General features: G+C 42.0%; 1 protein-coding gene across 1 annotated transcript in view; it reads left to right on the plus strand.

Moving 5' to 3' along the window:
• The window catches only part of EGFLAM (EGF like, fibronectin type III and laminin G domains), an 80,235-nt gene that overhangs the window by 34,457 nt on the left and 32,609 nt on the right, over positions 1-13,169 (plus strand). The window contains exons 7-10 of the mRNA XM_057433266.1: positions 18-184; positions 9,193-9,308; positions 9,589-9,925; positions 12,377-12,477. Of these exons, the coding sequence (XP_057289249.1) occupies positions 18-184; positions 9,193-9,308; positions 9,589-9,925; positions 12,377-12,477 (721 nt within the window). The remainder of the gene's footprint in view (positions 1-17; positions 185-9,192; positions 9,309-9,588; positions 9,926-12,376; positions 12,478-13,169) is intronic.

The raw sequence follows: 13,169 nt of genomic DNA on the forward strand, positions 1-13,169 counted from the left end.
TTTGTTTGACCCTGAAGGCCAGATCTTGACAGCAATTGGACGGTAATAAGAGAGCAGATCCAGATGGAGTCCATGGTTCTCAAAGGACTTCTCCCAAACACCAAGTATCAGTTTGCTGTCCGAGCGGCAAACTCCTATGGATCCAGCCCTGCCAGTGCACCGAGTGACATCATCCGAACATTCAGTGAGTAGAACCACCTTTTTGTAATTCAAACCATGTAAAAATAAAGTATTAGCTGTAAATGAAGTGTGTCAGACTGCTGATGGAAAGAACTGTTTTCCAAGCACAGGCACCTCGAGTCTGATACCTCTTAGTCCTGTCCGCGGAGCTTGAAGCATCCTGTGAAAGGCAAGCCAAAAAGCACCAGGCAGAAGCACCCTTGAGGTGTTGCTCTGCTCTGTAGGTCATTGCCAGACATTTTTGAATCTCTACTTACTGACTTTTTGTGCTGGCTTCGTGCAGAACTGATAAGTGAGTATCGTGGGGAAAAATGAGATAGGCAAGTCTACTGTTAATCTTTTTTTTCCAGTTCTTTGAAACTGAACCTTACATATTACATTTATAATTTATACAACTCTGAAAGTTCAAGATAAATCTATACTGTTTACTGAGGAGTAAGGCTCTTAAACTATTAAGCACGGTCATGAAAATGATATAAAGAAGAAAGCATTCTTTTTTGGTCAGAAGCTCCATAGCAAAAATATTAAGTGAAAATGCATTCAAGCATACTTGAGTAATCACAGACTGTTAACTATTACATTTACATTTGTGTAGCAATGTAAAATATGAACGCTGCAATAAGGTGTAGGCCTTGAGCACGTCTGCTAATGGCCTTCCTTGGGGTATAATGCTCTAGCATGTCTGTGGGCTGACTTTGAGGTGCTGTTGCTCCTCATCACCCTCAAAGTCTTAGTGGTATGTGAGAATACCAGCCAAGCCCCATTGAGAATCATACAAATTATATATCTTGCACAAAGTGTCACAAAGAGAGTCAATGCAAGAAGCAAAGCCAAGGCTGTCAGGCTATGGGGACTAACCATATTCAAAATTTGCCAAGCTTTTCATTGAGGTAAAAAGGTCTCAGTACTTTTTAGTTCCAGTTTTGAAAGCATTTCTAGGGGACAGAATACCATGCAAGAAAATACCTGGATATCATTTTGGCAGATTAATGAACTACAAAAAAGAAGAATAAAACTGACTTTATTTCTTCTCACTTGTATGCTCAGTTGCAAATAATGTTTAATTAACTGGTAGAAAATGAGCAGTTGATATTCAGGTAATACTGTGAGCTCTGCAAGAAGAATTGCTTGCAGCAGAAATGTGCACCACTTCTTTAGTGGCATAATGATCAATGTAACTCACTAAGGATTTATTTCTAGATTGTTTCTCTATGTTAGAATCACTTGTTTTCATTGACTTTTATACATCAGTTTCCATTCTTTTTTCTCCTCTGTCATCACCTCAATCACTTGAGCAGTTTGCATGAAGTTTGTCAAGGCTGCTGAACTAAGTTTAACTTCTGAAGTAAATGTTTGGGAGAACACAAAGGAACAGCAATACGCTGGAGTTCCTTGGCCCTTGGATCCTCAAGGGTCAGCTCCTGCTGCCTCAGGCACACTTCTGTGCTCCTCAGTATCCTGTTTATCTTTGGATGTGAGTGGCTGCATTCTTTGGTCAGAAAAGATCAAGTGTTTAGCTTTGTTATAAGGGTGGAGTAGTGTTCTTGCTGTGCTTATTACTGCAGTACTCTAAGAAAAGCATTGGGAAACTGGCTGTTCTGAAAAGACCTGTTGAGATGGCTCTAAAACATGGGTTTCTGTCCATAAAGCTTGGAATTAAATTTGTGCCTGCTGTATGCAAACACTGATTTCTGGAGAGGTTCACAGGGGGCATGAGCTTGATTCTCTGTGCCTGGATCAAATCTGAAAGTGAATGTATTATGCATATTGCACTGCTTTCTGAGGAGGCTCAAAAACTGTGTGCCAGTCCATGGCAGGCACATGGGTGCTGCTGAGAGGTTGGTCTCCCTTCACCCAAGGGCTGGCAGTGCCTGGGGGAGACCCTTATGCGTGGCCAAAGCTCCTAAAGCCTGGCGCCATGTCATGTCTGTGATGTGCTCCGGCCGTGCATCAGGTCTCTTGTACTTAGGGCTACTTTGGCAAACAACGGGCTTTTGAGCAAATACGAATGTGGTTCCTTCGCCAGTCTGCTCTTAAATCCAGGATGGATTTTGGAAATAGGCTTAGAAGCTATATATAGCCGCTGTAAATGAAAGCCTGTGTTATCTTGTGGATACTTGTCTTCGCAACAACCAGCTTTTTGTAGAACAAGGAGTGGTGTTCAAAGACAAGAGAATGCCTTTAAAAATAAGTTCTATGGCTATCTCGAAGCAGCAGTGTAACTGAGTGTAGCAGCCCTCACATGACTTTAGCTGTCATGTCTGTGTAGGAAACTGTTTTAAATGTTAACCAGATACTCAAGTATGTTGTGCATTACTAGAAAAGCTGCCATGCATAGCCTAAATATTTATTTTTCCCCAATACACTAAAAAAAAAAAAAAAAAAAAAACAAACCCGTGAAGAGTGATTCAAACTGTTGACAGGTTTCGCCGAACAAAAACATCTATGTTAAGCTCAAGGGCAACAAAGTAAACTCCTTTCTAGTTCACATGATGTATCTGCATCTTCCCCCTTCAAGTAACCAAAAATCCAATAGTTACCTTCTTTGGCCTAGTTAATCATTCATTTGGTTTCTCAGATATAGACATTGGGTGGACTTGATGTCCTCTAGGTCCTGTGCTTTTCAGCTGTCGCCTCAGGAGAGCATGTGCCTTCCAGGCATCTGCCAGGCACCTGACACCCCTCTGGAGATGTCTCAGGTACCATAATGCATCTCAAATGGCACGAGATGGGTGACTCTCCTAAAGTGCCTGCAGATACCTCTTATTCACCTGTTGCTGCTGGAAGGGTGTCAGACAGCATCTCTGAAACTGAAACATCTTTGCTCTTCAGGGTGCACATTATAGGAATTAGTATCTTCAGTATTACTACAGTTCCTCCTCCATGGAGTACAACATGCCACAGATATTTGATGCTATTTTCTGACTGTGTATTCCTCAGAAATACCTGAAATATCTTAGGAAGCTGGCAGAAGTTCACATGATATCTGGGTCCTTTGCATTGCACTGAGGCTGTGTGGCACCAAGGTCCCTAACGGTTTTGAATTCTAAAATTCTACCACTTTATGCTTGTATATTCTGGATTTTTATGGTCATTTTGAAATTTATTTTCACTGAAGAGCAAATTCCCAGCATTACCTCAAAGGCATTGGACCTTCAGGTTCCATATTGCATTGCTCAGCTCTTTCTCTGCAGTCTGAGACAGAGATGAGTCCTGCAGATACTGAATCCAGGATACTTGGGGGTGTTTTCTGCTGGAGTTTATCTCATTCTCACATGTAGCTCTCGCATTTTGGTTTTAAAATGTGGCTGGCTTTGCCTTACTCCTGATTTCATTTTCAACCCCGCAAAGGAAACCATTGTCTTTGTTCACTGAAATGGTCCTCTGAAGGGTTGCTGACAGTATCACCTAATGCGACAGACCTCCCAGCATTGTTACAGTTAGAACACATGGCCTTGATTATAAGCAGTTACCCCTTACCTAGTAAAAAAGGCAGGCTTGGTTTATTGCTCCATTTTCAGGGAGGAAGGAGAGGGCAGGTTTCCCCATGGGTTCTCATTTATTTGTGATTTGGCTTTTTTTTTTTTTTCTCTAGAGGGAAATGATGTAATAAATATTTTTGACTGCTTTTCTTAGTTACAGATGCAGGTTGTGGGTGTTTCACTTATGTGGTTGTTGGGTGTTTGCTTCATTAAGCTTTCAATGTTTCATGGACAATTTACTTGAAAACAAAAGACTGCACGTGTCCATTTTAGTAACAACAAAATAAATTGTCCCAAAGAATCAAACAAAGTGTCATCACCTGCATTGCTTAAATAACCTTCTTCTCCTGGGGAAACAGATGGGGTTTGCACTGTGCCTGGAAGGTCACCAGACTTCAGCTTTGCCAAACCAACAGAGGAAGCGTCTTCTGTTAAAAATACCGTCCTGCTTGTTTCCACAGTAAATTGAAAGAAGGGGTACACCCCTTTCTCTGGTCCTTGCTGTCACCACCAGGCTAATACCAAGCAAGGCATCCTGCATGGCACTTGAATGCATTAGCTGAGGCTCAGGCACAGGAAAATGAAAGTCCCTCAGGCCCAAACCTTGATATAAATGATGGTGATGTGTCCTGGAGATAGCAAATAGAGAAGGTTTTCCTAAGAACTGTTTCCACAGGTCTCCAAAGTCTTTACAAAAGCAGTGTTTGTATTTATATGGACAGGGACAGAAAACAAGAGACAGGCCAAGTGATGTGCAGCGCCTCACTGTGAGTCACTGACAAGAATAAAACTCAGATTAAAATGTGTTTTGGATTCAGACCTGTGAGGGTTCTGCATGAAGGTGGTCAGTCTGCTAACACTTCCATTCAGTCTGCCTGTGTTGCATGTGAGTCTGTGCTCTCCTGTGTCTCCTGGTCAGTGTGCTCATGGCTTTCTGTTTGTTTTGAGAAAGATTTTTTTTGTAGAACTTAATCCCTGATTATTTGGACAGGATCTGTCTAAAGTGCATGACTCCCCACAGGTTTTCCAATTAATTATAAAACAGGATTATAGGACCTGGTAGAGGGTCTTAAACAGGCTTCATCTCCTTCTGTGCTGCAATAGTGATTTAATGAAATATAGCTTGCATATAATCTCTGTAGTCATTGTTTCAGTATTTGCAGAGCACCACTTTACTCAATTGTCCCTGATTTACCACCCATTGTTAGACGTATCCTAGGCTGCATCAAAAGGAGCGTGACCAGCAGATCGAAGGAGGTGATCCTGCCCCTCTACTCTGCTCTCATGAGACCTCACTTGGAGTATTGTGTGCGGTTCTGGTGTCCTCAGCATAAAAAGGACATGGAACTGTTGGAACAAGTCTAGGGGAGGGCCATGAGGATGATCAGGGGACTGGAGCACCTCCCGTATGAAGATAGGCTGAGAAAGTTGGGGCTGTTCAGCCTGGAGAAGAGAAGGCTGTGTGGAGACCTCATAGCAGCCTTCCAGTATCTGAAGGGGGCCTATAGGGATGCTGGGGAGGGACTGTTCATTAGGGACTGTAGTGAAAGGACAAGGGGTAACGGGTTAAAACTTAAACAGGGGAAGTTTAGATTGGATATGAGGAAGAAGTTCTTTATTGTGAGGGTGCTGAGGCACTGGAATGGGTTGCCCTGGGAAGTTGTGAATGCTCCATCCCTGGAGGTGTTCAAGGCCAGGTTGAACAGAGCCTTGGGTGAGATGGTTTAGTGTGAGGTATCCCTGCCCATGGCAGGGGAGTTGGAACTAGATGATCTTCAGGTCCTTTCCAACCCTAACTATTCTATGATTCTATGAGCTCTCCACCAAAACAATGCAGTGCTCTTAATAGATGGGCTTGTGTGTGGGTTTCTCTGCAAAATGTCCTGTTAGCTTTTCTGCTTTCTGTTTGTTTTGTAGTTTTATTGTATCATGTCACATGTGACTATCCTGTTACATCCAGTGAGCCAACACCAAGTGCAGGAAAGAGCAAGGCAACTGAAAAGCTTATGGGCTGTTAGATTATATTATCTATGTGTGTATTCACCTGTATAAATTCAGGTATAGTTAGAAGTGAGTACATCTCCATGCTTCACTGATTCTGGGTGCATTATGTGTTACCAAGACTGCTCACAGATCAGCAGGTAAAGTAATACAGCATGTGCTGGCTGAAATTCAGGTAGAGGCAGGGGGGGAGCAAAAAACGGGGATCTGAGGCTGTGCTATAGACCTATGGATAAAAGAAGACCTTCTGAAGTTACACTTTTCCTGGTGATGCCAAAATTATGTCCTGAAGGTCTTTGAAGAAGGTTCTCAAAGCAGTCTTTTCTACCAGTCATAATAAATCATACCTTCTTTGCTCTCTCCAGGCTGTAAAAGCTCACTAAGGTGAAGGGAATCTTTGCCTCATTTAAAACAGTGGGTACATTTCATCTCCCAAGGTCATCTGTTGGAAAAGCATGGAACATTTTGGTCTGCTAGATGAAAAAGGCACACCTTTGGCTTGAGGAACTGCCCGTCTCTCCCAAGCTACCAGGTGTCATTGCATGCTGGTGTTTATTGATGTAGTTTAGTGGTAACTCCACTCAAATCAGGAGAGTTGCACTTCTGTAAAACTGACATGGCATTAAAATCATGTCTCTATATGTATGTATGTGAATGTGCGTTTGAGACTAAGATTTTCCTACATGTGAATATAAAGTTACTTCATTCTCTGTGTTGCTCCATTCCTGCAATCCTTATTAAACCTAAATCCCATTAAGCTGATAGAAAGTTCACTTGAGAAGAGAAAAAATGTGGCAGAATTTGGACTACAACAGATATTTATTTTTTAGCTTGTGACTTCTAAATTAGAAAATGGAGTTTGTGCATCACAGCTTGTTTAATACAGATTGGATTGTTTTCTCTGACACATGATTGTGTTTTTTCCTTTTTTTTTTCCAGACTTTATGGCTTCTATTACTTTTAGGTAAACTACAGTTTCAACCACTAGAAGTACTGAATTAGTTCTAAAATAGTTTCAGACACACAATATAAAGGCAATAAGTAATATTACAGACCTGACTTAAAAGCAACAGTATTCCAGTGAGCTGAAAATTGCTGCATCTGGTGGCAAAGCCTGGCTGAGTTAGTGCTGGGGTGTGCTTACTTCATGTAATTTCTGCTATACTGCAAGTCGCATTTGTCATACTTGTGTTTCAGGTAGAGCACACCGCAATTCTGTAATAGAAATGCACGTCATATAAAATCACTCTTGCCAAAGAATGAGATTCTGATGCAGTGATGATTGGAAAAAGCTAACCTTGTAGTTGGACTAGATGATCCTGTAGATCCTTCTATTCTGCTCTGCTCTGCTCTACTCTATTCTACTCTTCGTACCTAGAGTAAAATTATCCTGTGATGGTGATTAACCTGAGTGACTATAAAGCGAATACTAGGAATATGAGATTTTGTCCATATTTTGATATTATTCCATATGGTGGAATTAATTCAAATGAATGCAGGATCGTGATCAGTTCATAAATGTGCTCTTTTTGTCAGTAGTAATCCTCTGCCTGTGCATTCAGTCACTAGCAGAAATAATCTGCATGTAGTTTTTTTCAGTTGGCCTCATCTCATTACCAGTTGTAAAGCTACGAGTTCTCTGCTTAGTTCAGTTGATAGAACTCTGTGCTGAATACTTCTGTTTAATATTCAGTTAAATTGCATTATTTACAGATGATTAGGTATAAATGTTAGAGGGAAAGGCTTATACGCTTTCTCTTCTGGTCTAGCTGCTTTAGTTGCAAGTGTGTATGCCTCATTACCTCTACTCACTTGACTCTGATTTTTCTATATGTCAATCTAACATGTAAGTCCATTAATAAGTAACTCCCACAAAACGTATTGCAGGCAGCCAGTTAGCAAGCCAGTGCACACGTGTATGTGGTGCACATATGCTTGATTTCGTAACTGTCTGCCAGGATTTCTGGGTTGCAGTCATGGCAAAGAAGCAAAAGTACGCAAAGATTTAGACAAGTGCTTTCCTGCCTGAAGCAGGTCTGTGAGTTTTTCCTTTATTCTCCACTGAGGTAAAAGATGGCTGCCCCTGGCTAGACTGGCTCAAATGGCCTGGCAGCACTGTACCCACACTGTTCCCTGTGAAAGTCTGATGAGCCTCCTTAGCTTCATCACTCACTGGCTCCATTGGGTTGTTCAGTGGTGGTAGTGAAGCTCTCACTACCATCAAGTGGCATTTTCTGGGCTGTCACATCTCCTTTCCATGGACAGCCACTGCCCAGCAAGACTGTCTGTCTCTGTTGTAGTATGAAGGACACACTGATTTATGAGAAAACACAGGCAGCTTGTGGTTGCTAAAATAAACACACACACATGATCCGCTTATACAGAGGCTTTATAAAGTAAGGGTTGCTGATGCTGGTGTTAAGTGATTGCAAAATATTTTATGGAAAAAGCAAATGTGCAAATTCTATTGTTTTAATGGTTATCAAATGTTTGTCTATTCTTACTCTTGCTAAAATGACACAACGATATCGGTGCTGTTACCTATGTTACCTTTCTTCATGATTTTTGGTTTAATAGCTGAAAAGCATAAACCACTGTTTAAGCAGAAATCGCTATGTGAAGTGCAGAAAAGCACAGGTATTTTCTGTGAGGACCCTCTTACTGTATAAACGGCCTGTTTCCAACCTAGTGTCCTTCACATCACAGTTAAGTGCTGTAGGGGGAGGCAGAACAGATTATGCATGAAAAATGCATGATATTTGTGCATGTTTCTGTTTTCAAGGTACAAAATTGTTTTAGAAAATAGCCTAAAAAGGCTAGGATTAGGATATTAATTTCAGGACCATAAGAGTCCTATGCTCATGTCTGAGTCCTAAGAAGAGTATGTCAGGAAAGCCCTACCTAGATGCATCTTTATTGCTGTTCTAGTTATTTGGTCACAGGTCAGGTATGGGACTGTGTATTTATAAAAGGGAAAAGTCAGATCTGAAAACTTTGATTTTGCATAAAGGCCTTTTTCCCTTTCCTCCTGCTAGTCTCAAATTTATGGTAATTTAAATTAAATTAATGTGGCTTCCCCGTCCCTGGCAGTGTTCAAGGCCAGGTTGGATGGGGCTTTGAGCAACCTGCTGTAGTGGAAGGTATCCCTGCCTGTGGCAGGGGGCTTGTAACTAGATTACCTTTAAGGTCCCTTCCAAACCAGACCAATCTGTGATTCTGTGAAAAACAATTCAGTTACTAAAATGCTGTCCATACCAAAAAGGTTGAGCCATTGTCCTGGAAGAGTGATGAATAAAAGTCAGTTTGCAGTAGGAAATAAACAGTTTTGCCTGCTTAATTTGTTTAGTCACTTAGAAAATTACTAAATGAGGGTCTTCACTTTAAGTTGTACGTATATCACTAGGACAGCATCTCCTGTTTCAGGCTGACATTTGCATTTTCCATGTGGCAAATCAGAGGGTGATAAGATCTGACTTCCTGTAAAGAGAAAAAAATACGCGAACTGAATATGCTAGTCATGTCTTTTTAGGCTCTGAGGAACTAGGAAGTGGAAGCTATGGGCATCGATATATCACAGATACAGTGACTGGTGATGATGATGGATTTGAAATCGATGACTCTGATTATGACATTTACATAGAAGAGGTAAATTTCAAGATTTTGCTTCTTATTTGTCTTTTCTTCATAGTCTTGATATTTCAAGTGTCTGGTCTTGTCAGGAAGTTTAGCACATAATATTATGTGCTCAGATAGGTCTTGTCAGGAAGTTTAACATGTGATATTATGTGCTCAGATATAATAATATTTCTTTTTCTTAAGTGAGGATAAGTTTATTGCCTTGGCTCTGTATCTTGAAAGGTATTAATTTAATTTCCATGTAGTATTTTAGTTGTTACTGAATTTGTGCTTCTTTATTTCCTTTCAGCTCAGACCTCTTCCTGCCATTAAGGGAGGCAACAGAAAATTTCTAGTCGAAACTAAGGTCACACCAGGGTCTAGCTCCAGGCTCCTGTCACGGGTCCTTACAACCACTTCTGAACCCACTACTTCCACTCCCACCACCACACGGTCCTCAACCACAGCAAGGGTGACTACAGCTCGGGCTTCAAGAAGGGGCAGCACATATTCTGCTGCACGCCTCTTTGATCTGTCCTGCGATGAGGCCATCTGTTTTGCAGACAGCTTTTGCATCAATGATTATGACCGGGGTGGCTCACGCTGCCACTGCAACTTGGGAAAAGGCGGAGAGACATGTGCAGAAGGTAGGTTTCTGTGTGCCCAATGCTGCTGGCTTCCCCTTATCCAGGGCGAGGAGCAGCTTTGCAATGAACCAACCAAAGTCTGCTTTGGGAATAGCTGGCTGGGCTTAAGTCCTGAGGACAGCAGCAGCTTCCACATCCAGTTTAGACATCCTAAGGTGAAAGAAGTTATTCTATAATAAATGTGAATGCAGAACCTGTGTGAGTGTGCACAGGGGAGGTTCATCTTCCTTCTCCAACCTAGGAGTGGGAGGGTGTTGGAGCCAGATACATCGCTAGGCACCCAGGGCTAACAGGATCCAGCCATGGCATCTAGAGCTTTCAGCAGGGACATTCAACCCCCCTTTGACCCTTGCCTTTTTCCTGCAGCTGAAGCCCTGAATCACCTGCATTTACAGTGTGGTTAGTTGGATGATGCTGATTCTGCAGCAGGGATGTGAGACAGAGCCCCAGTTGTAAAAACAGTTCCAGAGAAGGCTTTCCTCATGGTCTGTAGGGCACAAGTGCTGGAGTGGTAGCCTCAGCACTCATGTCAGTCAGCCCTCAGCAAGAGAGGAGCAAAACTCCTCAGTTCAGAAATCATGACCACTCAGGATTTGCCAATGTATCTTCTTACCTCTCTGCAGGGCAGTTGAGCTGGGGTAAGAGCTTGCTGAGCTGAAAGACACCATTCTGCTTCTCCTTCCCTTGCCACCTTCCTCTTCCTCTGCAGACCTGACCTCACCCTTTTGCTGGGTCTGAAGTTGAGCTGATCATCTGGTGAGCCAGTGCAGCTCACTTACCAGGCCATGGGTAGATAGTTTTTTTCCCCACCTGGAGTTACTTTTCTTCTGGTTTGATGACCAAGGGGTCAGATGAATGCCAGAGCTTGTGCAGAGAAAGTGTTCTGTAGCTTGTAGTGGTGCTGTCCCACCAGCTGAGAAAGAGCTGATCCATTCATCCCCATGCTGATTGATCTACCAAGAGCCTGACACACAGCAGAGCATTGGAGACACATTTCTTCTGCAGGCTTGTGTTAGACATTCGTGATGCACAGTACTGTGCACTGGAGATACAGACACTGAAGGTGTTTGATCTCCTCCTGGTGCTAGAGTAAAGAGGGCTCATTCTGAAAACAATCTGTTGTGTCTCAGTCACATGGAAGAGCTGCAGATGTGATTTTTGGCCTTGATCAAGTATGAATAATGAAGGATTTATTTGAACTGACATAACTATATACAACTTGTAGAACGGATTTGTTAATGTCAGTCCAAACCCACCATTTTTCACAAGGGAGCGTGTTATTCCTTCGTAAGCAGTAGCACCATGTACAATATTTCTGTGTCCTGAATTCTCTGCTGCAGCCAATATTGTTAAATGGTATATTAATCTGAATGAAAACAGACTTTTCTTTACACAGCTGCATGGCACTCTGGTCCAGTCAGTTCTGCTTGTGATGAGGGAATGTGTTAGTTGCTGTCTGCTGCGGTTGCATTCAGGTTTATAGCACCAATTGTCTTCAGCTTAAAATGGTTGAATTGCAAACAAAAACACTGAGAGAGCTGAGAAAGCTGTATCCAGATCCAAATCCACAATAAAAACACACTCAGTATTCAATTAGCAAAGAGGAATAGGACTCCTCAACCTTCTTTCCTCATTAGACTTAGATCCACTGCAAACAAAAAAAAAATCAATTAAGGTCTGAAACTATGTCTGTCCTCAGGGCTTCTTAGGAAAATGAGCTGCAAACGTAACAGTAAGACATATCTCTGATTTTCTGTGCTGAAGCCAGGGTGGGACTCTAACATAAGACAAGAAAGGATTGATAACTCCAGCTGACAAGAGCAATATGAAGCGCCACTGTTGCAGCCAGGGATGGAGAGCTACCTGCAGGGACTCTTCTCCCCATCACTGCCTTTAGATTCTGCCCTGAGCTGACTTGAGGGAAGTGCTGGAAACTGCTTGGCTCTTATAAGCCATCCAGGGATTCTGCAGATGTTGAGCACAGCAGCTATGGAGCAGCAGTAACTAATGTGGTTTAAAGTCTGGACGCATTTCCCACATATGTTTTTATAATCCTGCAGAATAGAAAATTACTTTGTTTTCTCTTTGCTAAACAAATTCTTAAAAGGAGAAAATATGAAGTTGATGAGTTCACTCTTCCATAACAGGGATGAAATCTAGAGACATTTCCACTGCATTCACAACAGTTGAACTGTTGAGCACTATTTGGCCCTCAGGATCTTGCATCTTTCCAAGTTCACCAGATCCTTGGGAATGAAGGAATTACTTGTAAAAGGTGGTGGGAAGATAAGGCAATAGGTTAACTGATTGTTGACTGCTGCAGACTAATGGTTGTGTCCAGAGGAACTCTGCTTTCCATTTTCACCTGGTGCTGTCTAGTGCTAAATATGTATATCGATTTCTATGTGGGAGAAAACTGCTAAGGAACATGCTTCTGTCTTTGCTTTTCAGATATTACTATCCAGTATCCTCAGTTTTCTGGCTACTCATATATCACCTTTGAACCTCTGAAAAACTCCTATCAGACATTTCAAATTACCCTTGAATTCAGGGTAAGTTTGAGCAATCCCAAGCTCACATAGGAGCTTTATTTTTTATTTGCTTGTTCTGATTATGTCGACAACAGAACAATAACTTAGCTTTAGTATAGCTGAATTGGTAATTGTGGTGAGCCTATACATCATTTTAATCTCTAGGGATCTTGCTTCACCTTCAGTGAATGCAAATGAAGTTGGTAAACTGAGCTAAAATATTTGGATCCATTATTCGTAGGCAGTGCATGAGAGAATCCCTGGGACTAGTAAATATTGCAGACTAGCAGCAATGCACATTGGCAAGGTTATAGCCCTGTGAATGAACTATAGGCTGAAGTACACCTGGAACTTTTGTGAATTATAGTTTAGAGGTGGCATGTAGTATCTTTGCATTGTGCAGTTCTGGTGTCCTCAACATAAAAAGGACAAGGATGCTGGAGAGGGACCTTTGCTAGGGGCTGTAGTGGTTAAAACTTAAACAGGGGAAGTTTATATTGGATAAAAGGAAGTTCTTTACTGTGAAAGTGGTGAGTCACTGGAATGGGTTGCCCAGGGAAGCTGTGAATGCTCCATCTCTGGCGGTGTTCAAGGCCAGGTTGGACAGAGCCTTGGGTGATATGGTTTAGTGTGAGGTGTCCCTACCCATGGCAGGGGGGTTGGAACTAGATGATCTTAAGGTCCTTTCCAACCCTAACTATTCTATGATTATA

This window comes from Pezoporus wallicus, unplaced genomic scaffold (genome assembly GCF_028554395.1).
Source record: "Pezoporus wallicus isolate ANWC-B61680 ecotype Strahan unplaced genomic scaffold, APGP_CSIRO_Pwel_v1 contig_5601, whole genome shotgun sequence".
NCBI classification, from domain to species: domain Eukaryota; kingdom Metazoa; phylum Chordata; class Aves; order Psittaciformes; family Psittacidae; genus Pezoporus; species Pezoporus wallicus.